Source organism: Mycteria americana, chromosome 9 (genome assembly GCF_035582795.1).
Source record: "Mycteria americana isolate JAX WOST 10 ecotype Jacksonville Zoo and Gardens chromosome 9, USCA_MyAme_1.0, whole genome shotgun sequence".
NCBI lineage: Eukaryota > Metazoa > Chordata > Aves > Ciconiiformes > Ciconiidae > Mycteria > Mycteria americana.
The window spans coordinates 36,762,991-36,790,006 of NC_134373.1; the positions used below are offsets into that span (position 1 = coordinate 36,762,991).

The 27,016-nt window shown below is 35.5% G+C and overlaps 2 protein-coding genes across 9 annotated transcripts in view; one reads left to right on the plus strand and one right to left on the minus strand.

Moving 5' to 3' along the window:
• Positions 1-27,016, plus strand: part of RAB3GAP1 (RAB3 GTPase activating protein catalytic subunit 1) — an 83,613-nt gene that overhangs the window by 51,053 nt on the left and 5,544 nt on the right. The window lies entirely within an intron of this gene.
• Positions 1-27,016, minus strand: part of ZRANB3 (zinc finger RANBP2-type containing 3) — a 54,977-nt gene that overhangs the window by 17,453 nt on the left and 10,508 nt on the right. For 7 of the 8 annotated variants that reach the window (XM_075511200.1, XM_075511198.1, XM_075511193.1 and 4 more), the window contains 6 exons: positions 13,182-13,200; positions 10,219-10,397; positions 6,712-6,943; positions 4,457-4,542; positions 1,797-1,968; positions 1,264-1,392 (listed from right to left, as the gene is read on the minus strand). In XM_075511200.1, coding sequence (XP_075367315.1) covers positions 1,264-1,392; positions 1,797-1,968; positions 4,457-4,542; positions 6,712-6,943; positions 10,219-10,397; positions 13,182-13,200 — 817 coding nt within the window. The remainder of the gene's footprint in view (positions 1-1,263; positions 1,393-1,796; positions 1,969-4,456; positions 4,543-6,711; positions 6,944-10,218; positions 10,398-13,181; positions 13,201-27,016) is intronic. The other variant, XM_075511199.1, reaches the window with a different exon arrangement.

Below are 27,016 nucleotides of genomic sequence, written 5' to 3' on the forward strand. Positions count from 1 at the left end.
ACCTATCTCATTCCTTCAGAGAAAAAAAAAACAACTAACTTTATCCTCAAAAGATCACATAATTAAATGGTACTTCTTCCAGATTAAGATGTAAGTAAAAACCCATTTTAGTTACAACATTATTATTTGATGTTTTAAGCCATATTTAAAAAAAAACCCAAAACTGATTTCTTCCCAAACATATTTCAAACGGACAAGGTATTGTGTAATCAGAACTTCTGTATCTGCACCCAGAAAGCCATATATCAAAACTGAAAGAATAATTTTGATACTTTCATGATACCATAACCATAAAAGATTGCTCTATTTAAACATTCATTGAATTCTTTTGTGTCAAATATAATTTTCAGTATCTTTTACAAAAACTATGAAAGTAATGATGACAGTTAATAATAAAATTTATCAGTGATCAATGGTTAATGCAATACCCACTGCATTATCCTCAGATTTCTTTCTCTTTTTTTTTGTCTGTTGTTTTTTGTCTCTAATCCTGAAAATGGATTAACAGAGGGTAGGGGAGAGACTAGAAAAGCGGGGAAGAAATAGCAACAGATCCACAGTGATATTGTTAAGATAAGGAGAGAAAAATTTGAAGGAGTTGGTCAGATTCTCAACTCCTACTGCTCCAGCAGCCTACAGAACCTCCCCCCCCCTTTTCTAAAAATAGGTTAGCATAATGAAACCTGTTAACAGGGTAAAAAGTAGGTGTGTAAAGGATTTTGGTTATTAACTTGTTTTTCCTCACATCTTAAGCTACAGTACTATAGGAAGAAAATACAGAACAGGTGGTCCCATTTGATAAAATAGAAAGAGACCAGCTAGAGGGGATTGTTCTTCCACATTTATCCATGGGGGGAGAACCAGTACTGACAGAACTCTGTCTGCGTAAGGGCTGCATCAGCACTGTCCTGGGTCAGCTGCAGCAGCTGCCGACACACAGCTATGTCCCTGAAGTATCCACCTTCAGTATATCCCTAAGTCAGTAAGACACATTTAGTGCTGTTGGGAGACTATGTCTGGACAGTCTCAGCCAGCTTGGTGGATATCTAATCAGTAACAGCTTTAACACTTAGCTCAGGTAATTATAATGGGGTTCAGCCTATTCCATAAACATACAGGGGAAAAAGGGTGTTTTTCCACGTCACGATTACAAAACAAACCGAACAACCTCATCTAGTATTCAGGTCAATACTACTAATTTAATTACGTTAAAAGCACACTGGCTATTTTAAATATATTTAAAGAAAAGACTTCCACGCTTACCTTGGCAATGGCTGTTTCTTTATACATGCGTGTGATTAGATTCATGACTTGGGAAAAGTGGCTTTCAGTGGCATCTGAATTCAGATTTCTCATTAATTTCTCCCACTCTGCAAAAGTGGTATTCAAATTCTAATTGGCAGAAGAGATCAGTGGTTAGATATATAGTACAAAGCATGTTCTACCTCAATATGTACATTTCAGGCATGAAACGTTTAGGAACTGAGTATATGTGAGAACTCTATCAAATTTGTCTAAAAGTAACTGTAGGATTCAAAATCTAAAGGAAAGGAAGACAGAAAGGAAGAAAATCGTACTAGAATTAGAGCAAATTTTATCATTATCTGATGCCAAAAATTTGCCATATTCATGTTCTTCATGTTATATTTTAAAAATAACAACAGAGATGCTATGCTATATATTCATACATTCTTTGGAACTACATAAGATACACATGCATACATATAAATACATATGAATACACAGATATTTCTATTTACTAACAAATGTGTTTTTAGCAAAAGTGGAAAATTTACCTTAGCTGCAGCTTGTGGGAGGTCAAATGGAATACGTTGCCTAACTTTGGGAGGCAACTGAGTTAGAACATCATTCTTCAGTCTTCTGATCATTATTTCACTTAAAAGTTGATGTAGTTCTTCTAAATTTGAAGCTCCTCTACAGTCCCATTGAGTTCTTTTACCAAAAAACCTGAAATGGGGAAAAAAAAAAATCAACACCTGAGGATGAAAACTAGCTCCTTCATATTCACTAGAAGCTTTCAGTACATAATTAATTTTAAAACACTTTTAAATATGAAGGTGTGCTGGATAGCAACACCTGTTCCTGTTTATGCCAGAGAGATGATTGCTTTCTGTCTGATTCCTTCCAACACTAAAGTCAGAGCTGTTAACTTCCCAGCAAATACCACTGCCCACAGGCATTACTACCCATCAGGTACATACAGTCCTCTATCTCATCCCAGCTAAACTTCCCTTTCTACAGGAATTATCATTCAGGTATCATTTTATAACTCTTGTTTCAATGGACTAATGAGAAGACTATACCACCATGAGAATGCTCTTTATTATATTATAGATGGGAACCACTGATAAGGAAACTATCATGAAAGCTGCAAATATCACCATTAATATTCCTTTGTTTCCCCTCCCTGAGAATTCCCTCTTAGTTACAGTCAGAGACAGGATTTAAAGCTAAAGGTACCAGCTTTAAATGTAGTACTATTTAATGACAAGGTTAAATAGAGGAAGTAGGTTTAAGGTTAAAAAGGTAAAGGTTGAAAAGAGAAAGAATTTATTAACTTAGCCTTCCTTTTTCTTTCTTTACTTTGTTGTTTTTAAGGAAGTGTTGCAGCAGGAACAGCAGCTTTTCTCTTGTCAACATGGCCAAGAGATAACAAAATAATGAGCGTAACAGATTTTGCTGCCTTTGGAGAAAAGCCCAGGTAGCTTTTTCCAAGGCCAGGAGAGTATGTTCCAAGCATGTAATTTTACAGGTAAATTTTTTTTAAGTATCATTTAGAAAATTTTAAGCCTTACTGAGCTTATCAACAGTGTTCTAGTTGGCTGCCTATAATAATTCAGGAAAGGGGCTGAGGGACTCACTTCTACACTGGTGAAGCATTGGCATAACACACTCGGAATGCTATCTTTTGCCCATATCCCTTCTTTGGTCTATTTATATGGCTGTTATTAGAAAGGTTTCCTCCCTTCAGCTTGAGCGTTAGGGATATCAAAGAAATGGTAGGCAAAACCTCACAGAAACACTTTGGACGTCATCTTTAGAAACAGGTGTCTATGAACACCTAAGTAACAAAACCCACAACATTTTCACAGACAGTGCTGCATAAAATAATCCCATCAAGTTTTTTACCACAGGATGTTTTGTTTCAGCCAAGTCATGAAGACAAAGTTATTTATTGAAAGCTTGCCAAACCCTGAACTTGATTTTTATTACATTTATGGTATTCCAAAAATAAGATAATCATCTATGATTGAGTAGCTAACCATGCTGTACCCACGCACACTTGTGGTGTGAAAATTACAGATGCATTCAGTCAAAACACCACGGAAAAAATAGAATTTCTCTGTCTGAAAATTAAACAGCACTCTTCCATGTTATTTGAAGTTAAATACTGATAAAATGCATATGACGGAGAAAAACAAGTTATATGAAAATGAAACCATGTAATTATTACTGTAAAAATTAAATCTAAATGCTAGCCAATTTAGCTGACAAAACCTATTGTTTTGAATATATGCAAAGTTGTAGATAAGAAATTTTTTAGCTAAGAAATTTTTTTGAAGGTTGTTCCCTTCTCATAACTTCTTTCATTCCACATTGTAACATAGATTCAGATGGGTAAAATTAAGCATTTCAAATCAGAGTTTCTTCTATCCCCTCTATTTTAGAACATAGCTAGAGAAACCAATCATTAAACTAGAGCTGAGGGAAGCAAGTCAGAGCGAAATGAATCCTCCTGAAGTTGATAACTTAAAGCACATGAAACATGAAAATTCATTAAAGATGCAAGGGATAAAAGTGCATTAAAATTCATTAGGCACATATGTGGAAAAATGTGTAATGAGCAATGTTACCTAGCAAATTGGAGGCAAGGTGGTGGACAAGAACTTGCAATGCCTATATTCAATCCCTCAAACAGAATTACAAACACACTACTGTGCTTTTGGGAGTTTTATACCTTTACTTTTACTGAGTCAATCTCTAAAATACAGAGACAAGTATTGGAATTTTTTGTCCACCCAAGTATGGTGGGATAGCAAAAAGACTGGATCCCATAATAAAGAGAGATGTAAATTATCACATGATATGAGCATAAGACAGAGACTCCTAAGTTTCAGCTGTAGCTGAAACTCCAGCTCTAAAGGTAAAACCTATGCACCTCATACTAACGACAATAAATTTGTAAATCATTTTACTTAACAGAATGCTGGCATTTAGCCTTTATTTCAAACTTTAATTTTTGTCCTCAAATAAAGTCTCCTGTCAATTTAATCCTTTTCCCAATCCTCTTTGATGGAGATGGTATCTGACCCTGGTTTTCCAGGCAAGATGGTATGATACAGCTATAGAGGTACTACTTACTGATTCTCTCACTTCACATGACAAGAAAATCAAAGACATTCACAGGAACATAAATGAGCAAATACAGTAATACCTGACACGAGCATTGCAGTATTTTTTGGCATATTCACTCCAAGTTCCAAATCTTCTTGGAAACAGTGCCTCAATCTGCATGAAAAGCTGTATAAAAAAAATAGTGATAGTGAAAAATTGCCTGCAAATGTAAGACTATTCAGAAATAATTATTACATGATTATTGTGTTAAGTTTACATTCAATAGTTGCACAAAAAATACACAGCTTGGCACACATGCAAAAGACATTCCATAAGAGTACGCATGTGTCTTGAGACAGGACAGTTGTGGGAAGCCCTCAAAGAGCAGAGCACCCTGAACACTGTAACACAGTGCTGACGACTTGGAAAGATTTATACTGAGCAAGAAAACATGGATGAGAAGATGTTATTCCTAAAAATACAATTTTTGTCATTTTCCAGGTACATGGGCTTCTGCAAAGCTTCAGTGCAGGTATTCCATGAATAGTCTGCTGCTTAAAACACATGAAAAATCTACTCATTCTTAAGTTTTTACTTCAAAAAATAGACAATGTCAATACAGACCAGAAATTTCACACCTTTCTTCCCAGTTGAGTAACAGGAGGTAAATATCAGTTTAGATAACCTTCGCCAGAAAGAATCCCACTTTACAAGCTGTTTTACTGTCAAAGCTTTCTGGATTCAAAGATCACTACTAGATCCAAGACACACTGTTGAGGGGTAGCAGGGGGTAGCATAGAGACAACACTAATATGGAAGGCTCTCTCCTAAATGCATCTCCCTGCTATTCTCTTAAGTCTACTCTACATCACTTCTGCCATTTAAGCTTTCATATTACCTAGTCACATGCTAGTGACCTCTCCCAAAAAGAAAATTACTACAGCCTAATTTTGGTCTTCACAGGCTTCTTTCAAGACAGAAGTTAGAGAACTGAAAAGCAGTATTAAAGAAAAAAAAACCACCAACAAAACCAAACCCGATTTATTTGCCCAAGTGAAATCCTGCTATTTTGACATAGATCTAGGCCAAACAAGAAACTGCCTGTAATTATTTGCTATAAATGTACATAAATATAAATGAATAATGCTTTTCATTTTCTATACATATTCCATTTAAAGACTTCATAGAAAGATTCTGATTATGACACAAACCTGATTAAAGAGACGTAATGCTTTTTACACTCTGCCTTATAAGCCATGGCAGAACTTCGGTATCACTATAAAAATGTCTCAAATTGTTTTCCATTTGGTCATGAATTTTGACCCCCATTACTGTGATCAAGGACAGCTTGTATGGAATTTCCTTTGAAGACCTTCAGCAATGTTGCTTACTGGTCTTCGTATCAATGCACTGTATAAAATATAACACCTTCTATCGTCAGTTCTTCTTCCAGGGATGGTTGCAATGTCTTTAGTACATGTGCAGGAAGTTTCATAATTATCCACACCCATAGATATAAATATTTGTTTTAAAGTTTTAAGCAAACACTCATAATACACCAAGCCCTTTTTCATACAGTGGATATCTTTCTCAAGTTATAACCGCTCTGAACAAATTAAATTATTAAAGGGTCTTGGCATAAGTTCTATTTACACAACAAGAAACTCTAAAGTGTAAAGTATTATTTATATAACCCTTATAAGTTCCCTGGATACAAATCAGCTCTTATATTCCATTTATTTCTACATTTGATAAATAAAGGCAGTTTTCTTGAGTTCAGTATAAAACCCAAGTGGTTTTTGGTTTCCTTTCTGCTCCTCCCCAATTCTGTAAGTTGAACTTCCTTCAAAGGAAAATTTGTCTTTCTGGACTGCAACAAGCACAGGATATATTTTTTCCACTTATGCAATACAAGTGAACATTAGGAATATTCAAAAGACCAGCGATAAACAAAGGACTTCCTTATATCAGATGATGACGTAGAAGATTTAATACAAGTAGTTGTCTACCAAGGACTCTCCTACCCAGTAGAAACAAATAGTTCTCTACTTAGGCTCTTTATTTTCTATTTCACCCAACAGTCAGTCTGCTACATGTGAGATTAATTTCTTATAAGAAACACTGTCTCAAGTCACCTGTGCATGAGGTTGAAACAAGTTTGTAAAACATCAATATAATCAACTTAAACTAAAAGACATTGTTTTAGTTTTATACTTGTGCTTCCTAATGCAGCTAGCACACTGTTTAATGTCATAATGCATGTAATTGTATATATTCAAGAAAACTACAAAATTGTTCATTTATTACTGATACCATCCTTAAAAAAACCAAACCAAAATGCAATATGTCAAATACCTCTTCAGGTCTTCCTAGAGCAGGAGTTCCAGTAAGAAGAATAGCTCTAAGAGCTTTCTGCACAAGTGGCAACAAAATCTTGCTGCGGGTGGCATTTCTGGATTTCATATAGTGTGATTCATCAATCACAACTACCTTAAAGTTCTGCCTGTACAAAGTATCTACCAAAGTCTGTGCATCAGAAGTTAACAGGCCATACCCCAGAATCGTTACTTTGCTGGCTGATATTCTCCTGAAAGAGAAAATCCAGAAGTTTTCTTAGTAAATTTTCATTGTAGGAAAATTAATATAGCAAAGGAATTATACCAAACTAATTTTTTTTTAAAGAAGGTATGTATGACACCTTTCGGATTGATTAATTAGTGGGCTGTTAGGCTAATAACAACAGCTTTTGGTGTTTAAAACATTCTAGCAGCTCACACTTATAAATCACGCACATTTCATAACCATTTTCAGAAGACATACACTGCATTTAAAAGGAAGTTCATTTATCTAGTTGCATTGCTTCAACTTGTGCTCCCTTCCAGGAGTATCGCATGGGACAAATCCACTTCCTGAATAAAAAGTTACACACACAAGTCAGATCCTTATGAGCACGCTATGTAAACAGCACCCAAACACCTGAAGTAATAATGTCTCTATGCAAGCTATCTACTGCTCTGTGTACAAAGAATCACCTTACCAGCAGCCTAAGATGACTAACTAGACTGTCTCTTGAGTATTTGAGTACTGTAAAAGTACAGTCTGGGCTGAACCTCACCACCTGAAAAAAAACATTAGTATCAGAGCTGTCTATCCAGCTTTTTTGCTCGAAGAGAATATGAAGAAAACAAAAAACTGGAAGCAGGGAATCAACAAGGCACAAGATGAAAAATTAGTATTTAGTTGGAAAGGAACTTCTTACAATAAATTTAAAGACATATATAGGCCCAAGGCATAAATTGATTTTAAACTCACTAGAGAGCACTATGGCCCTTCCGGAGCCCCTGAGCAGCACAGGAAGTCTTAAAGTTATTAGACAAACAAGTCACCACAACAAGAGTCACAGCTGGTCTACCCATCTGTCAGACACTACCACTCTGCTGGCATGATTTTTCTTTGTTCTCCAGTAGCAACAGATCAAAAAAACAACTAAGTTGAAGTTTCCTTGAGTATTTGAGAGGAAGAAAGTATATGCATGTGCACATTCATGCTTCCAGATATGGAAGGAGAGGCAATGGTTAGAGCACTGGCACTGTGGCCTATGCACTACAGACTCTGGCTGTTACTGTATAGATAAATGTAGCAACCAGGAAAACAAGAATTTCCCCCTTTGTGAAGGGTGGATAAAAAAAATTACAAATACAATTATTTATTCTTAGTGGAACCAATTTATTCAAGAAACATCCAATTTCAAATTTACTTAGAATTTATAAGAACCTAAACTGATGCCTAAGTATATTTTAACCTGTTTAAATTAAGAAGTTAAACAACATTCAAGCAGTAAATTCCATTGCTGAAGTTTTGAAGAAAAGCAAAGTATTGAACTGAGAGAAATCAGAGCTGAACATATGGAAGCAGCATTTAACAAAATGCTAACCCAAGTTTGGCAGCTGTATTTTTGCATTTTCTTGCAAATGCATAAAACACTTTTTAATGTTAAAATATTAGTTAGTTCAACAGCCACCTCACTTACAGCTAGGAAGCCTCTTGGGCGTTAAACAAGCAGAAACTCAAGTTTTCCTCTTCCCTTGTTGTTAAATAACAGTAAGTGATAATGGTTAAGGTCTACTCCTTTTAAAAATCTTAAAAGATAAAATGAACAGAATTCTGTTTGTCATTTACTTTTGCCATCATTTCCCTTATTCCACATTTCTCTTTTCTGCGTTCAGCACTATAAGCATTAAGTTTGGGTGCATTTTAGCTAAATAGCTTAAAAAAAAAAAGGCTCATTGGATCCTTATTTTAGTTCCCATATTCCTATGATAAACTTAAATTTTGACTATCAGTAGCAACTACCCCTTGATTAAGCTTTTAAAATGCATTTTCAGTCGGATTTCTCTGGTTACCACAAGGAAGGTTCCAAGCTACTGTCTCATCTGCACATCTTGGCAGTCAAGTCACTTTCTGATACTCTCCGGACAACATGAAGATCAGTCTGCCTTACCCAGAAGTTTTCAAACAACATCTAGACATTACCATGAAATCAACCAAGCCATTTTCAGTAAAGAACACTAAAAAATACCCTTGTAACTCAGTGTAATAGGAGGGTTATTCTAGTAACACGCAAGACTTGTAGTCTCTCTGATAAATTCATGCTATTAAGTCTAAAGACAGAAAGCCTAGGTCATGATGACCTTTTCACAGTTATTTAGAAAATACTTACTCTAACTTACAAATTTCCTCAGTGCACTAAATAGAATTTTAACAGTAATTACTTCCTTATTTTGTAACGTATACCAGAAGTTTTCCAAAAATGTGTTCAAAATGTTTTACAGAAGCTAATAAATACAAGCTAATTCATCAGAGTTGAGAAATAAATGTATATGTTCAATTTGAGATACGCTGAAGTAATCTAATTTTCAGCAGACAAGCACTTGCTACTTTGCAAAAACCAGACCTCTCAATTTCAAAGGAGATGAGTAACTACCATAATATAATAATACAAAACTGGGAGGAGTGGCTGATACACCAGAGGGTCATGCTGCCATCCAGAGGGACCTCGACAGGCTGGAGAAATGGGCAGACAGGAACCTCATGAAATTCAACAAGGAAAAGTGCACAGTTCTGCACCTCGGGAGGAACAACCCTGTGGCACCAATATATGCTAGGGGCCACCCAGCTGGAAAGCAGCTTAGCAGAAAAGGACCTGGGGGTCCTGGTGGACGCCAAGTTGAACATGAGCCAGCACTGTGCCTTTGCAGCAAAGAAGGTGAACGGTATCCTCAGCTGCATTAGACAAACTATTGCCAGCAAGTTGAGGGCGGTGATCCTTCCCCTGTACTCAGCACTGGTGAGGCCACACCTAGCGTGCTGTGTCCAGGTCTGGGCTCCTCAGTGCAAGAGAGACATGGATCTACTGGAAAGAGTACAACAAAGGGCCATGAAGATGATTAAGGGACTGGAGCACCTCTCCTATGAGGAAAGGCTGACTGGGACTGTTTAGCCTAGTGATGAGAAGGTTCAGGGGGGTAATATACATATATTAATGTATATAAATACCTGAAGGGAGGGTGCAAAGAGGACGGAGCCAGGCTCCTTTCTGTCGTGCCCAGTGACAGGACTAGAGACAATGGGCACAAACTGAAACACAGGAGGTTCCCTCTGAACATCAGGAAACACTTTTTTTTTACTGCAGGGGTGACTGAGCACTGGAACAGGTTGCCCAGAGAGGTCGTGGGGTCTCCATCCTTGGAGATATTAAAAAACCACCTGGACACTGTCCTGGGCAACCAGCTCTAGGTGGCCCTGCTTGAGCAGTAGGGGTTGAACAAACCTTTCTATAGAACAATAATGAGCTTTACTCACCCAGTATCAGTTTTGTTCTGAATGATGCTAATATCATCTGGAGAGAGTTCTGGAATCCACTTCTCCATCTCATCAACCCAAGGGTATCTCAGAGATGAAGGCACTACAATTAAGAGAGGCCATTCATTTTTATAGTAATAGGAAATGGCAATCGCTTGAATTGTTTTACCTAGCCCCATCTGGGAAAAGAAAAGAAAAGAAAAGAATTAAAAATAGAAGTCTCTGCTCAGAAAGCATATTCCATTCAGAAGAGCCAAAAATATTTTGCAAAGACAGAACCAGATAAAGAAACAAAGCCAAAGAGCCAGTTACACAGCATCTATTTCATTGTCAATTTGTTACCACAGATCATCTTTTATTAAAGAGAAGATGCTTCTCTTTAAATGGATTAATACGTATGTTATATCTGGTTAGTTCATTAAAGCTAAAAGAAGCATTTCCATTAATTTCAGAAGATTTTCTGTTCAGGGCCTTAGTAGGGTAAACTATAAAGTTCAACTCTAACTTGTTAAGCTACCAAAAACATTTTTAAAAGACTATTCAAAGGAAAGCAAAATATGGGATGTCATCTTAACATAAAAATGACAACTTTGTCCTAAGTTGCATAGGCAACTGAAGAACAAAGGAAGATCTATATGAAGAACTCTGCTTTTGACCCAGTAGGTCAATGAAAAGAGACTATGCTGTCATTCGCCATAGCTAATAGTTTGTCTTTATTCTGTAACACAGAAGAGGAAGCCCACCTAGTGGAGAATTCAGATTTACAGACAAGGTGAAAGCTAAAGATACAATACATAGAGATACATTTAACAAGAAAGTACTTGCTTCATATTGTCGAGGTAGGAACGCTCCCATCTAATGAGTTATGAATATAAATAGCAACAGATGAACATAAGATCCAGAATTTAGGGGTTTATTTAAAAAATAAAAACTCCAAGATTTTATCAAAGAATGCAGCTATTTTCTCTACTTGCTCACATGGCAAGAGGTAGTTTCAGACTCCTGTTAAGCACTAAAACAGAGACTGGCCTTAAAATATTCTGTTCAGGTTTTCCAGAGGCGGGTGGATATTTGAGTTGATTTGCTGCTATCGACTCTCAGTACAGACATAAAGGAACAACTTACTTATATCCTCAGTATTGAGTTTAAATGGACTGATGTAATGATATCACGAGGAGATTTCCCAGGTATAGAAGAAAACATAATTAATATTTCTACTATTACTAGAAAGAAAACTAATCAGAGAACTACTGTGATACCAAGTTTTCATTAAAAACTGCCAAATTTTCAACAAAATTTTCCTGCAAGCCCTTCTTGTGTCACTAGTAGGGCTTGAGCCAGCTGAAAATAAATCCAAATTAAAAAAAAACAAAACAAAACATTCATTTTTAGTTTGTTGACACAATTGTCTCCCTAACTCAGACTGCCCAGTCACTGGTGCACTGGTGATGATCCAGGCACCTGAGTTGAAATGAGCAGGGAATAAAATGCAGGTCTCTTGGCAGTGGAGCACCCATAACTGAATCTAGATTCCATATAGCTGATCACCAGTCTAGATCGTAAGAATGCAAGAGACAAGAAAAACCGTAGAAGATATTATGTTATCTTCTTCAAAAACCAAGATACTTGGTTTTTGATTTAAACACATCTTTCTCAGTTGTGGAAATGGATGCCATGGAAAACCTGAAATTTTTGGGGAAAAGTGTTGTCTGTCCCCACTCCAAGAAAGAATGGCGACATATTTTTAGAATACCCTTCAAAAAGATACTATTATTATTGCACTTTAATCCTTACATAATCACATAATCCCGGTATATGTACAGTAATTATATGATCTCTAGTTTTAATACGTAACTTCTTTTTGCATACAAGTTCACAATACTGATGTTTTCTTTTACCAACATTTTCTTCTTATTTTAGAGGTATGTCAACAAGCGCAAGATACACACCACTGCACAATATTTCCTCCAGTGCCAGACCTATTGTCATTATGAAATATACATTACTTACTTCGGAATAAATATATCTTGCAGTACTTTTTATTGCTAACATAATTATACACAATTTCTTTTCTCATTCAAGGAAGGAAATAAGAAGCTTTGTTTTAATAAACAAATAGCTAGTGCTGATATTTTGATTTTTCCCAAGCTTCCCTTTTCTCCTCCCCTGAATGCTTTTGTATTCTCCACAGTTTCCAGAAATTTCACATTCTATGCCAGGATAGTTTATGTCCAGCTGTAATGAGATTTTTATAGTATGAGGAGATGCTTTAATCCCAGTAATCCATCTCTCTCTCCCCCTCTTTCCCCCTAGTGTTTCAAGAAAACCCAAATTAGAATTGGGAGACTCTATCAATCCCCAAACACTACCTCTTTTTCAGTAAGATTTTATACTGACAACACATCAAAAACATTATGCTCTATTACAAAAATGTTTTATCTGTGGGAAGAAATGCTGGACTAAAATTTGCCTAATATGAAATAAAATATAAATTTTCAAATGTATGGAAGTAATGAATTTCACTATTACTACTTGATCAGTGCATTTAAGAAAATTCATCTTTGGAAGGCATATCTGTTCAAAATCCACCTCTTTGGGCCAGGAATGTCTCCTAATCCATTAAAAATAGCACTTTATAATTGCATAGCTAGCTAAAAAAAAAAAAAAAAACCAAAATCAACTGAGTTCATATTTTTAAGATTTAATGATACAGGAGATTTAACCTACCTAAAACCAATTAAAAGTAACCTTCTAAGTTTTCTCAAAGATTCTTTTAAGCTTATGTCAGGTTTCATTTTTTTCCCCACATAGATATTTTCAGAATATCTGCTGAATATCACAGGAATTAGGCTTCTTTCATTACCAACCTTTCTGCCCACATCTCTCAAACAAAAAAAGTCACATCTGCATGAAGTACATTAAAACAAGAAAAATGGTGTTAGAGGAACAGGAACATCACTTACCTCATCAGCAATCATACACCTAAATAAGAAACAAGAAGAGAGGGGAAAAAAGCACAAATTAATAGTAAATATAACAGATAAACCCATACTTACAAATTGTTTACTATAAATTTAAGTTATGGATTTACTAAATCAATGAAAGGAAAAAACAGTAGACTTCATTCCTAACATATCAACTACAAAAAGAAAATTTGGTATGAATTTCAAAGGAAGTATGCCAATTATTCTAAAAACGTATATTCAATTTGTTAGCATTACTGAAGAGCTTGCATTGTAAAATTGAATTGCTGCTTTGGTCTAGGGCTATATTAATTGTAATCTTAAGAGACATTTTCAAGGCAAGAAGTGCATCTTCAATTTTTTTTGTCTTTCAGAAACAGCGATGGTTTTGCTGCTTCATGATTAAGGATTATTCATATGTCAGACCAATTTTAAAAAGCTGCTTTCCAGAGCTGTCACATTTGTTTTGAAATAGAAACAGACACTCCCTCTGCCCCATCAAATGTAATAGCTAAATTATTAGAAAATGAACTTGATTTTTTTCCCATTTTGGAGTCACTTAGTTAATGCTACTCCATGTAAAGACAATGACAACTCCAAGTCCCCAGTCAAAACTAGTGAATTCTGTTCAGCATATTTACATTTTCTAAACATTAAATGCCATCTTTGATACGAATTTCTTATACATATTTTAAGTTATTTAGTTTACTTCAGTTATTTATTACATACATTCTTAACTGAAGTAGGGTCTAGGGAACTTAAATGTTTCTAGCCCATGCAAGCTTCTTCATCAAATCTTTGAGACTGGATGAAGAACAAAGGAAATTATTTGATGGACATTTAGTTAAGCCATTAGATGGATGATGCTGCATCTTTCCAAATGTGTACCCTCAGCTATTCTAGAAACTTGGCTCTCAGCTATTTCACAAACTTTTACCTCCACTACTTTACAAACTTCTCCAAGCTGGAAAAAAAAAAAACACAAAACACAAAACAAAAACAACCCCAAAACCTAACCAACAAGCCTATCCAATTCAAAAGCATTATCTAAAGAACTACAAGAGCTTGTTCTACCTCTAGTAATTAGTAGGTGAAATACATATATTAAATTCATACACACTAACAAATTCAGAGGAAGGCACAAGTCCAAGCAAAAACTGTGAAGAAAGAGGTGAGGAGACAACCTACTCCCTTTAAGTCTTAGAGCAAGGTGATGACAAAGTTCCCTTTTCTCCTATAGCAACCTGGACTGCATGAAGATACAGATTTACTAAGTATCTTCTGACCAGAATCAACGCTGGGAATTCCAAGGCAAGATCTGAAGCAGGCACAAAGGGTGAATTTCTGCAACTTTGTAAGAATTGTCAGAGTTCGATAGCAATACCTGCTTGGGCTGCAGTTAAGCAACTGGCAATTACATGAATTCTCCAGCTACTAAGTAATCTGGGAAGTTTTTCAAGCATTGCATAATTTTCTAAATTGTCATAAAAAGCAAACTGGAAGAATAACTATCACCAGTTGGTATCATAGTACCACACAAAGGGCATGGGCTTAGTCAAACCATTGATTGAGAAATACAGCAGTGAGTGCTGTTGTTTGAACTAAGTGACAGCAATAGACTGACAGCTTTATGCAGTCCATCAGTTTTCTTGAGGATTTATAAATGTTTACTGACAGAAAAAAGTGCCAAGTCTCAGAAATGATGAAATATTTCAAGTTCTGGAAGGGAATAAACTTCACAGGCTACTCTGCTTGTTTTCCCCCTGACTCAAGTATCCTTCTGCCTTGTGCTTTTCACTTATTATTCCCAGTAGCTTTCAGTCATAGATGCAAACTAGTTTTGATGAATTGCTCTGGATGAATTCTTCATAGTCTGTTCCCAGCCACTCCATCTTCTAAAGGAAACTTTTCCTCCTCCTATGCCACATAACTAGATATGCACCCACTGCATCATGTAACTCAAACACAATGTTTCTTCCATGAAAAAATGGAAGAAAGTCTTCCAGGTTATGTCTATAATAAAATTTAACACACCAAGATACAAATACTCTGTATTTTAATAAAGAATTTTTTTTAAAGTAATACAGAACTGCTTTTTTAGTGGTAGGTACTCTGAAGTTAGTGTAGCTATGCAAAACCACAACAGAAGTCTTCTTTTCTGCACAAAAACCAGCCACTTTACACTAATGATTAATGCTTGTAGCAGCACCATCAACTTAGAGCTGTCATTGTGTCTAATAACATGCATCTTGCCATGGGGCCAAAATGGACATTTCTGTGGTCAAAATAGAAATCTCAGCAGAAAATATACACTGGCACTTTTCAGACATGATGTGCGAGATAAATGTTTGATATTCTGAGAAACATGGTATACTGCTGTTTGCTCACTCCATCTGCCGGTGTAAATTTCAATGTCTATCAATTTCATCAGTTTCTTTCAACTAACATAAAAGACAACTCAAAATATATCTTATATAACTTAATTTTTTGTAAGTAACAAACTATCTACTCGCAATAGCTTTGTAACCACACTCCCTCCCCAAGTTGTTAGGGATGGAGCAATGAAAACAAAGGAAGAAAACGTAACAAAACAACCCCCCCAAGTCTGCACAGATTTACAAAGAAGAAAAGGCAGGAAGAGAATTATTTTTAGCGGCAACTCATGATGTTAGGGTCTTAATGCCTGTGATTTGCAGCTGGGCAATGACATTTATTTGCAGACAACTAATACACAATTCTAATTTTAAAATAATGTCAGTTTTTGCTCACTTCAAAGACTGATTTTTTTTCATTTAATACTCATTGTTAATTGCTTGAACTGAAGTTTACAAAACAAGTCTTTCTTTTTGCAGATTCTTTCAGAGGCCAACTGCTTTCCGTACATTAATCATGTTTTTTAAAAACAGTTTGAAGCCTGAAATCAATTGGAATGCACGACAACCTAGTGTTGCAGGGTTTTTTAATCTCCCTACACAAATGCAGAAAATGAGTAAGACTATAGCAATTAGCTACGGAACAGAGGCATCTCAAGAACAAACCAAAGATGTTCTTCAACAATATAGTATATTTAATACAAGGATATCAGAGCAAATGTACAAATACAGCAATAAATGAGAGTATATTACATCCAAGTAGCATCTGGTAGTAACGAAATGTGGTAAAGAGGACAGGAATACAAATGTTCCTTGCCAACTTGTACTGACAAATACAGTATTTCTCAGCATATCAACTTATATTTTAGTAGAATTGCATAAATAATGAAATGCTAATTATGCCAGTTCAGACACACCAAAATCAAAGTGAGAATACATAAGATTCTATTGCACTGTTCTTTGGCATATGTGAACTATTTGGACCCTCATTCTTTTTTTCAGGATAACAAGCTAAAATGAAGAAATTCAGAGTGATTTACAAATTGCTCTGACAATTAGAAGCTGAATAGCAGTTAAAATAAAAAGCCTTAAAAATATGTGAACCACAGGAACAGATGTTTTTTCCATAAAATGAGATGTTTTTCATTAGAGTGAACTGTAGCCACTTAAACTTTGATGACTTGAGTATCTGCCGAAGAATAAGAAGTTGTTCTGGTTCTCTTTTTGCACTCATTTTCAGACTGTGCTCATAGAATCTTTGCTGCTATAGAGTATCTATCTTCTGTTTTCATGTCTATTAACTTCCACTTAATATGTCTGAAGTGAAACTTCTTATGTAGCAGCGACAAAGTTGCTGGCTTTTAAATATTTATAGAAACTAATAATTTTATTGCTGGTAAATGAATGTAAGTACAAAGTAACTGCCATCATTTTATCCATAACATAACCACTCTTAAAAGATAATAATGGTAAAGTGATCACCACAGTTTTATCTTCCTTGTTTCTGAAGTACCAATACAAATAGAGATTCCACAGAAACACCCATATGCTTAAAAGTTATATATCTATAGTGATATTTTGCTATTTAGTTAAGTATTCATTCTCTTCTTCCACCCAATGATGAAATAGCTTTGTCATAAGTAGCTTGGATTTTCTTCTGATACTTGCAACCCATACATTTTTTTAGTCATGTAAACATCTGACTAGACACATCACAGATTAATGAATCAGGTGCACAAAATTGTTTCTAAAGGTCCAGCTAGAGTATCTGAATGTATTAAGTCCTCTGTTATGATACAGTTAGCAACATGAATCACTGCTTTGAGCCACACTGTTCATACTCGAATTCCTGAAGTGCTACAGTTTTAAAATTGCTGATTTATGCCCATTAATTAACACTATTGACACTTAACACTTGATAAAAATTTTGACATGACACACAAGATGAGTTTATGATACAGCTAGAAGTTAATAAAACTAATATAAGTGGAAATTGAGGATATTCAAATTATTTTATGACTTAATGCATTTTAGAGCATTCATCCTCTGTAGTTTTCACAGTTTTAGAATAAGAACCTTAAAGATGCCTGCTTAATGTAGTTACAAAATACGAGAAGTCAAAAATTTTTTCATCAGAATCTAGGGCAATGAAAAATAGCTTATATTACTGACAGGGAAATCATCAAGTGTTCCCAGTTTATAATCACAACAATTAGATTTGAAATGAAAAGAATTTCCCCATCATTATAGCCCAGATCACACGGAACTCATAACATATCTAATAGTTGCATTAAGCTGTTAAAAAGCAATACTTCACATTTTGCTTTACATAATGTTAAAAATACGCAGCCTCTATTTAAAACAAACTTCAGTATGTCCTATATTATCGCAGTCAGAGAAGCTGCCAACATGAACATAAAGGTTCCATGCTGTCAAAGCAGAAGAAACAGATCTTCAGCTACATTGAAGGGACAAATATGTATTTTTGCTTCACATATTTTGACTGCAAGAAGACAGACTTCTTGTTCTCTGAAGTTCAATTAGTCATTTCCTCTCAACTGGTAGTTACCCAATCCGAGTTTCATCATTCATATCCCATCTGTTCATATGACACCTTAATAATAGCTCTATCCAAGAATATAAATCAGAGTTATGATACGCAGTTTCATATCCTGTTATAAGCTCAGCCCACATGGTCCAAAGTTTCAGAAAAGCAGGGAAAAAAAATCATTTTAGATGTCTCAGTTACACTTACTCTCAGCAGCGAAGTCCAACCATGCAAAAAGCACCACAGTCAATGGCAAATTCTTTCAGATTCTTTCCCATTTCATTATTAAATGTTTCCCTTCTTCCTAGTGAATCCTGTGGCTAGCATTTGAATCCTCTGTCCATTTATCAAGGAAATCTGCTATTTTTTCCTAACGAAAAGCACCAGAATCTCATTGGGATGCATTGCACATGCTGCTACAATCTTCCTACTATTCATAACCCTTTTGAAGTTGTAGGGTTAGCAATAGGCTTCGGACACAGTAGTATGTTTCATAAATAGAAGGGATCCACATAGTCTGGTCTCCACTAGGACTTAACAACCTTTTCAATTGGAGATGTATTAGCTTTAAAATAAAACTACATTTTCCATTAAAATGCAAACACAAAGAACAAACCAGGAAGCTTTGTGTGAGAACGTATTCTGGTATGTGAATATGCATGCAGAGAAGAGAGCAGAAGTCTACTGTGTTGGTTCACCTCAGGTGCACATAGATCCAAAACCTTACTGTTGATCCCCACACAAAAGAGAACAAATGCAAGCACCTGAGGTTATACACAAAACCCATCACTGTGTTTGAAGCTTTCTTCTAAATGTAAAGAATCACATAATTTAAGGGACCACACAAAGCTGGATGAGTCAGAACCCCAGAACCAGATATTCATGAGTTAGCACACACTATCAGAACAGTCTTGTAAAGGTATCAAGCACCAAGCAAAGGTGCACTTACAGATTCTTACTACAGCAAATCTTGGAGAGAAACCAGAAGTTAGCAAAAAACAGGTGAAGGAACTAAGGAAGAAACCCAAAGCCTAGCCCTATGAAAGCTCTGGTCTGGAAAGTTCTGCCTCCAGAAGGTCAGAAAGCATAATTTTTCAAACCTCAAAGAGCACAGAAAGAGCTGCTGGTTGTGTTGATGTCAAGAAGATTGGAACCAACTTAGCAAAGCAGAAGGAGAAGCAGATCTTTAAAATTTTATGCAGATGAGTTGATTGGAGAAGCAGAAGGAAACTAGGGCTAAGCTCATGTGGCATATGTCATACAGCCACACAAAAATAGTCTGCACCAGAAAGAAGTTAATACTAAAACAGTTTCATAAAATGAGTTTCAGGGAAGGAAAAAATGTTTAAATGAAACTAATTTCTATTTCTGTGTGTCTGGGTTACATTCAGGTCACCCTTTTTGAAATGTTTGCTGGTTAATATTGCTAACAATACAGTTAAAGTTTCATATATTAATTATGGCTACTTCAGCAAGGCATCTTTGCAAAGACAAAGAATCTAAGTTTGAACTTTGCTCTTGCAAGAATACCAATTAACAACACACTGGCATGTATCTAAGGTCTATATAACCAAGAATCCTACTAAGTAATATAGTCAGCGCTAGAGGTTTCTTTTAACTACAGAAATATTTTGCAATCATATCCTCTCTGAACTAGACAGTTCTGCTTCCTTACATGGAGGATTAAAAGCTAAGGGGGTATAACAATCCAATACAACTATTGCTTGCTTGTGGGGATAATTTAACTTCTTGATTAATTTTCAACAGCTATTTATCCAGGAAAAAAAATAGTGGAACCACAGGTAACTTTTTCAGAACAAACTTCTTCACTTTTAAATGCATTTTCCAAGACAAACAGTCAAAGCAGTAGCACTTCATTTCTTATAACACCGAAAAATTTTGTTACTACTCAAACATATTAAAGCTGTTTTTGTTAATGCAGTCTTTGGAACATGTTGTACAGAGGAAGCTCGCATCTTTCTTTCACTAGTGTGGGTGTCCTGATATTCTTGGGATTCTCACCTACTCATGTGAGTCAGTTTTATATAACGCTACAACATATAATTTACCTCCTACTCACAAGCCAACACTTTAGCACTAACATCTTAACCAAGGGTTATTTAAGGAATCTGAACTTAGTACATTTTTATATAAAACTGCGCAAGCAACCATTACATTTGTGTGTCAGTAATCACAGCACGCGGTCCTAAAACTAGAACAAAGAGAGCTGACTTCCTTGCAAAAATAATCAAGGTTGTTTCACCAAAAATAGAGCCCCAGAAGATTTAAGCTAGATGATACCCTTGTTCTTGAACTACACTAGGTGTTTTAAAAAATCCCTAAATAATAAAAAAAACAACCTTCAATCTAATGTAAGATGCACTAAATTGCCACATCTGCAGTGTTAATGATTCTCTAAAGGAGTGTAGAGGAGAATGGTTGTGCTGCCTTATGTTTTTCTCCAGCACTGCTCAACATGTAACTGAAAAAAACATCTAAAATGCTTTATTAAGATTTGAAAGCTATGAGAACACATTTGCCAACATATTCTAGTATTTTAGCTTTGACAAAGGTGTGTGGAATAACACATATCAAAGTGGTCAAATTGAAGGTTAAGCTCAGACACTTCAATAGGTTTTAAGAATATATTAATTGAACTGTTAACTGATAAAAATTCCAGTCAAGAAGACACCTAATAGTGATAGTGAAAACTCTTTACCCATTCACTCACTGGCTTCAGAGACAAATTGGTTCACCAGCTGACTCAATGCAAGAAAAATTGACTTCAGTTAATTGGAACAGTTGGAATAACATCAACTAATTTCAACTACTGACAATCTAGGCTACAAACCTTAACCTCAGTATTAATTGGCATGACTGAAAATACCTGTGATCAACAGTAGTTCTTCCTCAGCATGTAGTCTAATGACTTCCAATTAAATTTAGGTACTTATCATTACTTTTCCAATAAACTTTGCTTTCCCAAGTGAGCCCCCCCCGCAGTGATCTGCGCTGCAAGAGCTGCAGAAGAACTACTCTCTTCTCATCTTCCTCCTTTAAAGACAGCTGAATCAGGCAACAGGGAAAAGAATTACCTAGAGAAGTGTCTCATCACTAGTCTCTCCATTTTCAATAGTTCCCAGATTCAGTGTCTTTTCCCTCCAGTACCGCAAGCTCTCAAAACCAAGTGTTTAGTTTTCTCCTACACTTGGTTCCTTCTCCATACCAATACTTCAAAATACTTTTGTACCTTCCAATTACTTCAAAAACAACCATCCATTCAGAATATCCCTCTTCTTTTCTGACATGTATCTCTGAACTAAGCAATTCTGCCGATCTTTTCTACATTGATTTATCTCCTCTACTTTAACTTGTCCCCCGTTCAACACAGTACAAAGACATCATAAAGCATGTGGATTTAAATTGTTTACCCAGCTACCTTTCAGGTAGTTTTCTCTTCTGCTCCTTCCAACTTCCATTAAGTCAGTCAGAATTTGACTCATACTTGTTTAAGACCTTACTTTTTCTCACTCGCATTAAAGCAGCTTGTCTCATACTCAAAACCGATCGCTTCCATTCTGCCCTCTCCCTGATGCTTAAACACACCGATTTTTCATTGTGGATTCTCCTGCTGCAAACTTCCATTGCACACATTTCCCCTCCCTCCATCACTGTTGACAACCTATTACCTGCACTTGTAGGCTTTGTCTCACTTGGTTCTTCTCTTCCATTCTAACAAACTGTGCCCTGCATTTCTAAAAATCTGTATTTTCTTCTCCATTCCTGCTGCTAAAAGTCCACATTTAAGCCCAGGTAATTCCTCAGATTACTACCATTGCTTTTTTCTGTTCTTAAATCTTTCTTTTTAACCCCACACAGTTCCTCTCCTGAATGACATTCTATATTCACTTACTGACAATGCATTTTTTGTTCCATTTGAATTGCTTCCCAGTTCCTCCAGCATCACTTCCAAACAAGCCTCCCTGGCCACGACAGCTCTGCAGAATTTGGCTCAATCTCTCATTCATACTTCCTGCATCTGAAGCTCATTCTGTGAGCTAGCATCTTCATTTAATCATCTCTCCCTCCTTCTCAAAAACACACAGTACTCACAGAGCTACTCCATATTTAATTGCTGAAATGTATTAAATTAACTGTTTGATCCTCTACATATTCATTAAATAGCCATTCCATTCTTTTTCCCCAAGGATTACTTTTCAGCTTTGTTTTCTAAGACTGGAAACAACTCCTCATCTATTATGATGCACAGTTTAAGGACTCAGATTTATCACAAAATTATAATCATTTCATATATCTAAAATGTTGCTGAATATGTTGGTATAAAAGAAGATTTCTTTCTTACTCCAGCAAGAGAGTTATGCCTTGTTTCAAACATCTCTTTCAGACTATCTAACCACAATCTACTGAGACTAGAGACAGAAATCACATTTAAAAGTTACAATTATTTTTATTCCCAGTTCCCTCTGATCTGAAGATCTACAAATAATGGAGACACTTGTTGATGGCACTTGATGCTTCAAGTCACCAAGTACAAATTAAAATAAAAATGAAACATTCATAGAAATATTCGTAGACATGACTAAACCCCCCCCCCCCCCCAAAACCGAATGTGAACAGAATTTCATTTTCTAATATGCAAATTTAATTAATTTGGCATCTATCAAAGTCAGCGTGACAAAACCAGAGAGAATAAGTAGATCTCCCAAAAGAGACTATGATTAACTTCATCTTGTCTGGTTTTGAATTTATCTTCTTTATGTCAAATTCTGAACTCTCCATCTTAAGATCAAACTGGTCACAAGTTTAATAACAAGAATTCAGATTAACTCCAGTCTCACAACAGTGATACTACAACATCTGGAGTCATTACAGGATATTCCGTTTGGTACTTACACCAGTTCTACATCCTTATCTGCAGCATATAAGAACGATAGATAGTCCTTGTTATGTGCTTACAAGGAAATAGTCAGAATGCTCACTACAAATTTCAGCAACTTATTCAAAACAAAATGGCCCAATATGAATAAAACTTGAAGAAAAATTCTTCTTATAAATGTTCTCCATAAATACTGATGTCACAAATGATATACTGATAATTATCAAATAGCTATAGCTCCATAAAATATGAACTCTCCATGTCAACGATTTCTGTTACATTTCTCTTCCTTTAGAAATTAATGCTTAATGTTTTCACTGCATAAATGAAGTTGTATGCTACTTGCTTAAGTTAAACTAAGATGGTTAAGTAAACTAATAGACTGTAGTGCTGTGAGGACTTATAACAGATGAAGAGAGTAAAGCAAAATACAACTGAAAATAACGATGCCACATCTCCCGGAAGAGAAATACTGAGAAATAATACTGGGGGACAATCCAACAGTAGCCTGTAAAATATTGTTGTTCAGTTTTCCTTTAAACCATGTAGCTGATTCTGAAAAAAAGAGATGATTTTAGACAATCGTAAAAAGCAGTTGGTCTTGCACTTAATCACAACATAGACTTGCAGCAACCTATGACCTTTCAAACAAAGAACAGAAAAACTAGACATAGACAGTAACAGATATGTAAACATGCATCTAGGCATAGTGCTTCAAAATGGAAATGGAAGAAAAATGTATTTTCTTCTCTGAAATTTTCTTATTCATAGCTACTATCAAAGATAAGAAACTGAAGAAAAGAATTACACTGAAAAAGCAAATCAATCAGTAATCATGGATCAAAAAATAATAAAGATAAAAGCAAAGTAAAACAAAAGCTCTGGTAACTTAAAAAGGCAATACAAGACGGAAAGCAACAGTGGCATTATACAGAAAGAGAAAGAAAGAGTAATAGACAACACAAAAACCAGAACCAAACTCAGTAAAAATGACAAAAATAAGAGTGAAAGGGAAAAACAGTTAAACAAAAGTGTAAGAGAAAAGGACCTACTGTTCTAGCACAAACTAAAATGTGTATGGAAGCAAACATAGACTGAACATATTTTCTCTTATTATATCAGCTTCCAAAAGCTAGAAATATAACTCCCTTAGACACTCAACTCAAATGGAAATGATACCTTTCATACTATTCAATGGCTAATACAGAAGAATTCACCCGATTCAGAGTCTAGACAAAGAAAAGTTAACCTCTTCCTCAAAGTCTAAAAAATTCTATTAAAAGACACATTTCCACCCTCCACACCTGCCCAACACACTGGACATGCAGACTATAGGGTGGGTTTTTTATGTTCAGGCAGGCTAAATGAGATACAACAAAGCAGATTCAGAATAAGGATTTCTGAGAACTTGAGAATTTTTAATTTCAAAGGGAAAAAAAAGTTAGTCTACTGTGATGCACAGATATCTAGACTCAATTTCTGTGCATTCTCATCACTCCTTCCTACTACCATCCTAGAAAGTCAAAGACATTTGTGTCGAAATTTGCCCAAGAATTTAAATATGACTTGTATCAGAAATTCCTGGCCCTATAAAGGACTATACTTCACCTGAGAATTCTAAACATTTCTATTTGCTTTCTGCCCAAGAGCCACCATTTCTATGATTCAACTACTAAAACCTCAGCAGACTGTATGTACTCTACCTTTCCAGTGAGGAACTGGAGCTAGAACCTTTTAGCTGTGTTCATAAGCTTTGAGGAAATTTTGATCTGAGCCTCTGTTTTTCTGGTCTACTTTGGGGGGGGCGGAATTAATTTCTATGAAGACTGATAAAGTCTTTGAACTAAAAATCTGTTTTAATTAACAAAGAATTAACTATGTGTTTCTCCTGTGTAGCTTGCTAGAGATCAGAGACACGGTCAGTGGAAAAAAATGTACTATTTTGAAGTGCAGCCAACTGACTCGTTATTATAATAGGGGACACTTGCACTCCATTCTCTAACAAGCTCACTATCATAATGATTCTCTGTAGCCTACTATCCAAAACAACATTAAACACTATGCAACTTTTTCTTACTCTAGAAAATGACTGCCTAACAAAACAAATACCCTTTCATTAAAACTGATAGCTCTTAATGCCAGATGTGAACTCTGCATACCATGTTACTGCCATCCATTGTCATTTACCGCTTTTTTACTGTGTCTATACTCAATAAACAACATTAAGCCAGAATGTATGGGAAATTAAAAATCACATGCTCCAGAACATATAAATGTAAGTTAATGTATTACCTCTACAACTTAAAGGTACCATTAAATAGCAAAAATTATCTATTAATCAACACTGGAGTAAAATACAAATCCTGGTAAATGTATCAATAAGCATTTCAATATTTAGATAAATTTATATCAAAAAATATTTTTTTTGCCAGAAAACAGAAGTTACAATGTTAATGCACTTGAACCTTATGTAAGAAAGTCAGTAGAAAACACAGCAGGAAACTAGATTACCCCAGTAAAACAGTTTGAGCATACAATTACAATGGAAAAGCTTATTTCATGAGTGGTAAATATCTCCAAGTCCTCTTTTGCATCCACAAGAAAGATACCTTAAACAAATTGTTCTGCCAACATTTCTAGGAAAAAAAAAAAAAAAAAAAAGATATCTGTGTGTCTGAAGGCATCTTTTTCAGATACCATCAACTAAGGCAAGCAATGCTAAATAATGATGTTTGCAAATCACACGCTGACAGTTTTTATTATAAAACTTGATAAAGCATTTAGTGATATGGTTTATACATGTTAGCCAGTAGCAAGAGAGCCAACTTTCAAACAGTACCATGCCTCTGACTTTACAGTATATTCAGGTGAGCAAATTGTTTATAATACAAGATTGATGTAGCACACTTCTATAATGAGAGGATATAAAGAATACATGGTAGAAAGATATTGTGAGTTTCCAAGTACTATGTTAGGGAATAGTAACAGTAAAAATAAATAATATCCAAAGAGAGATGTGGGCTCAAAAGAGATTGAATACAATCCTTATCAGTACAATCAAGCCATTTGCCCATATATCTCTGCATCTTGGATATTTTGCTCAAACTTCTACCACTTTTTCCAGAGTATTGTGCTTCAACACTGCCACCTCCTCTTTACTAACACCTGACCATTGGCTGGTAACTTCTCAGTATTGTTTAGGCCTTCATTCTCAAGTCAGCCTCCTCCTGCATACTTCATAGATTTTACATGGAAGAACAAAATAGGCCTGAAAATTATACGCTGTTGCTCAGAACAACTAAACCCAATAAACAAGATGACATCTTTACTTTAAGGTTTTCAGTTTATGCCTCTTCACTTGTGACTAGGTTACCCTGAGCTCTTAGGAAATGAGGATTTGTCCTCATGTGCCCGAACTATGGCTAATAACCAGCAAAGAGCAGAGAGAATTGCTCACATACACCTCCCAACAGCGTACACACAACTGACCCTAACAACACAAAATATTTCCTAAGCCCATTGCTAAGAGTTTATGTTCCTGGAAGAGGCAAGTTTGTTACTTTCTATTTAAGAGACAGTTTAAAGCACATATAAATAAATAAATAAATAAATATGCTGTTTTTAAAAGTAAATTACATTTTTCCTGAAAGAAAAGCATAAAAATAAAAGTTTTCAAGGACAGAATTTGTGTGCACCCATCTTTTCTGCACATTGATGTTATAAATAAAGACCAAACATTGTTTCCGTCCCTAGGTAACTATTCTCAAGTGCACTTCTGAAGAATAATCTCTAGTAAGGAATAAGCAGCCATGCAGTTATTTACCTTTAAGGCATGTTTGTGAGCTAAAAGGTATCTTAGCATATGTTGAACTATACTCTGTCTTGCTGGCTCTAGAATTATTATTCCTAGAAGAGTGTTAGGCAGTCTCTGTTAGTCTAAATGATGCCTTTGGAGCATCTACTGAAAAAAGCCTTTGATTCATTTACTAATGAATCAAAAGCACAAATCATAACAGCA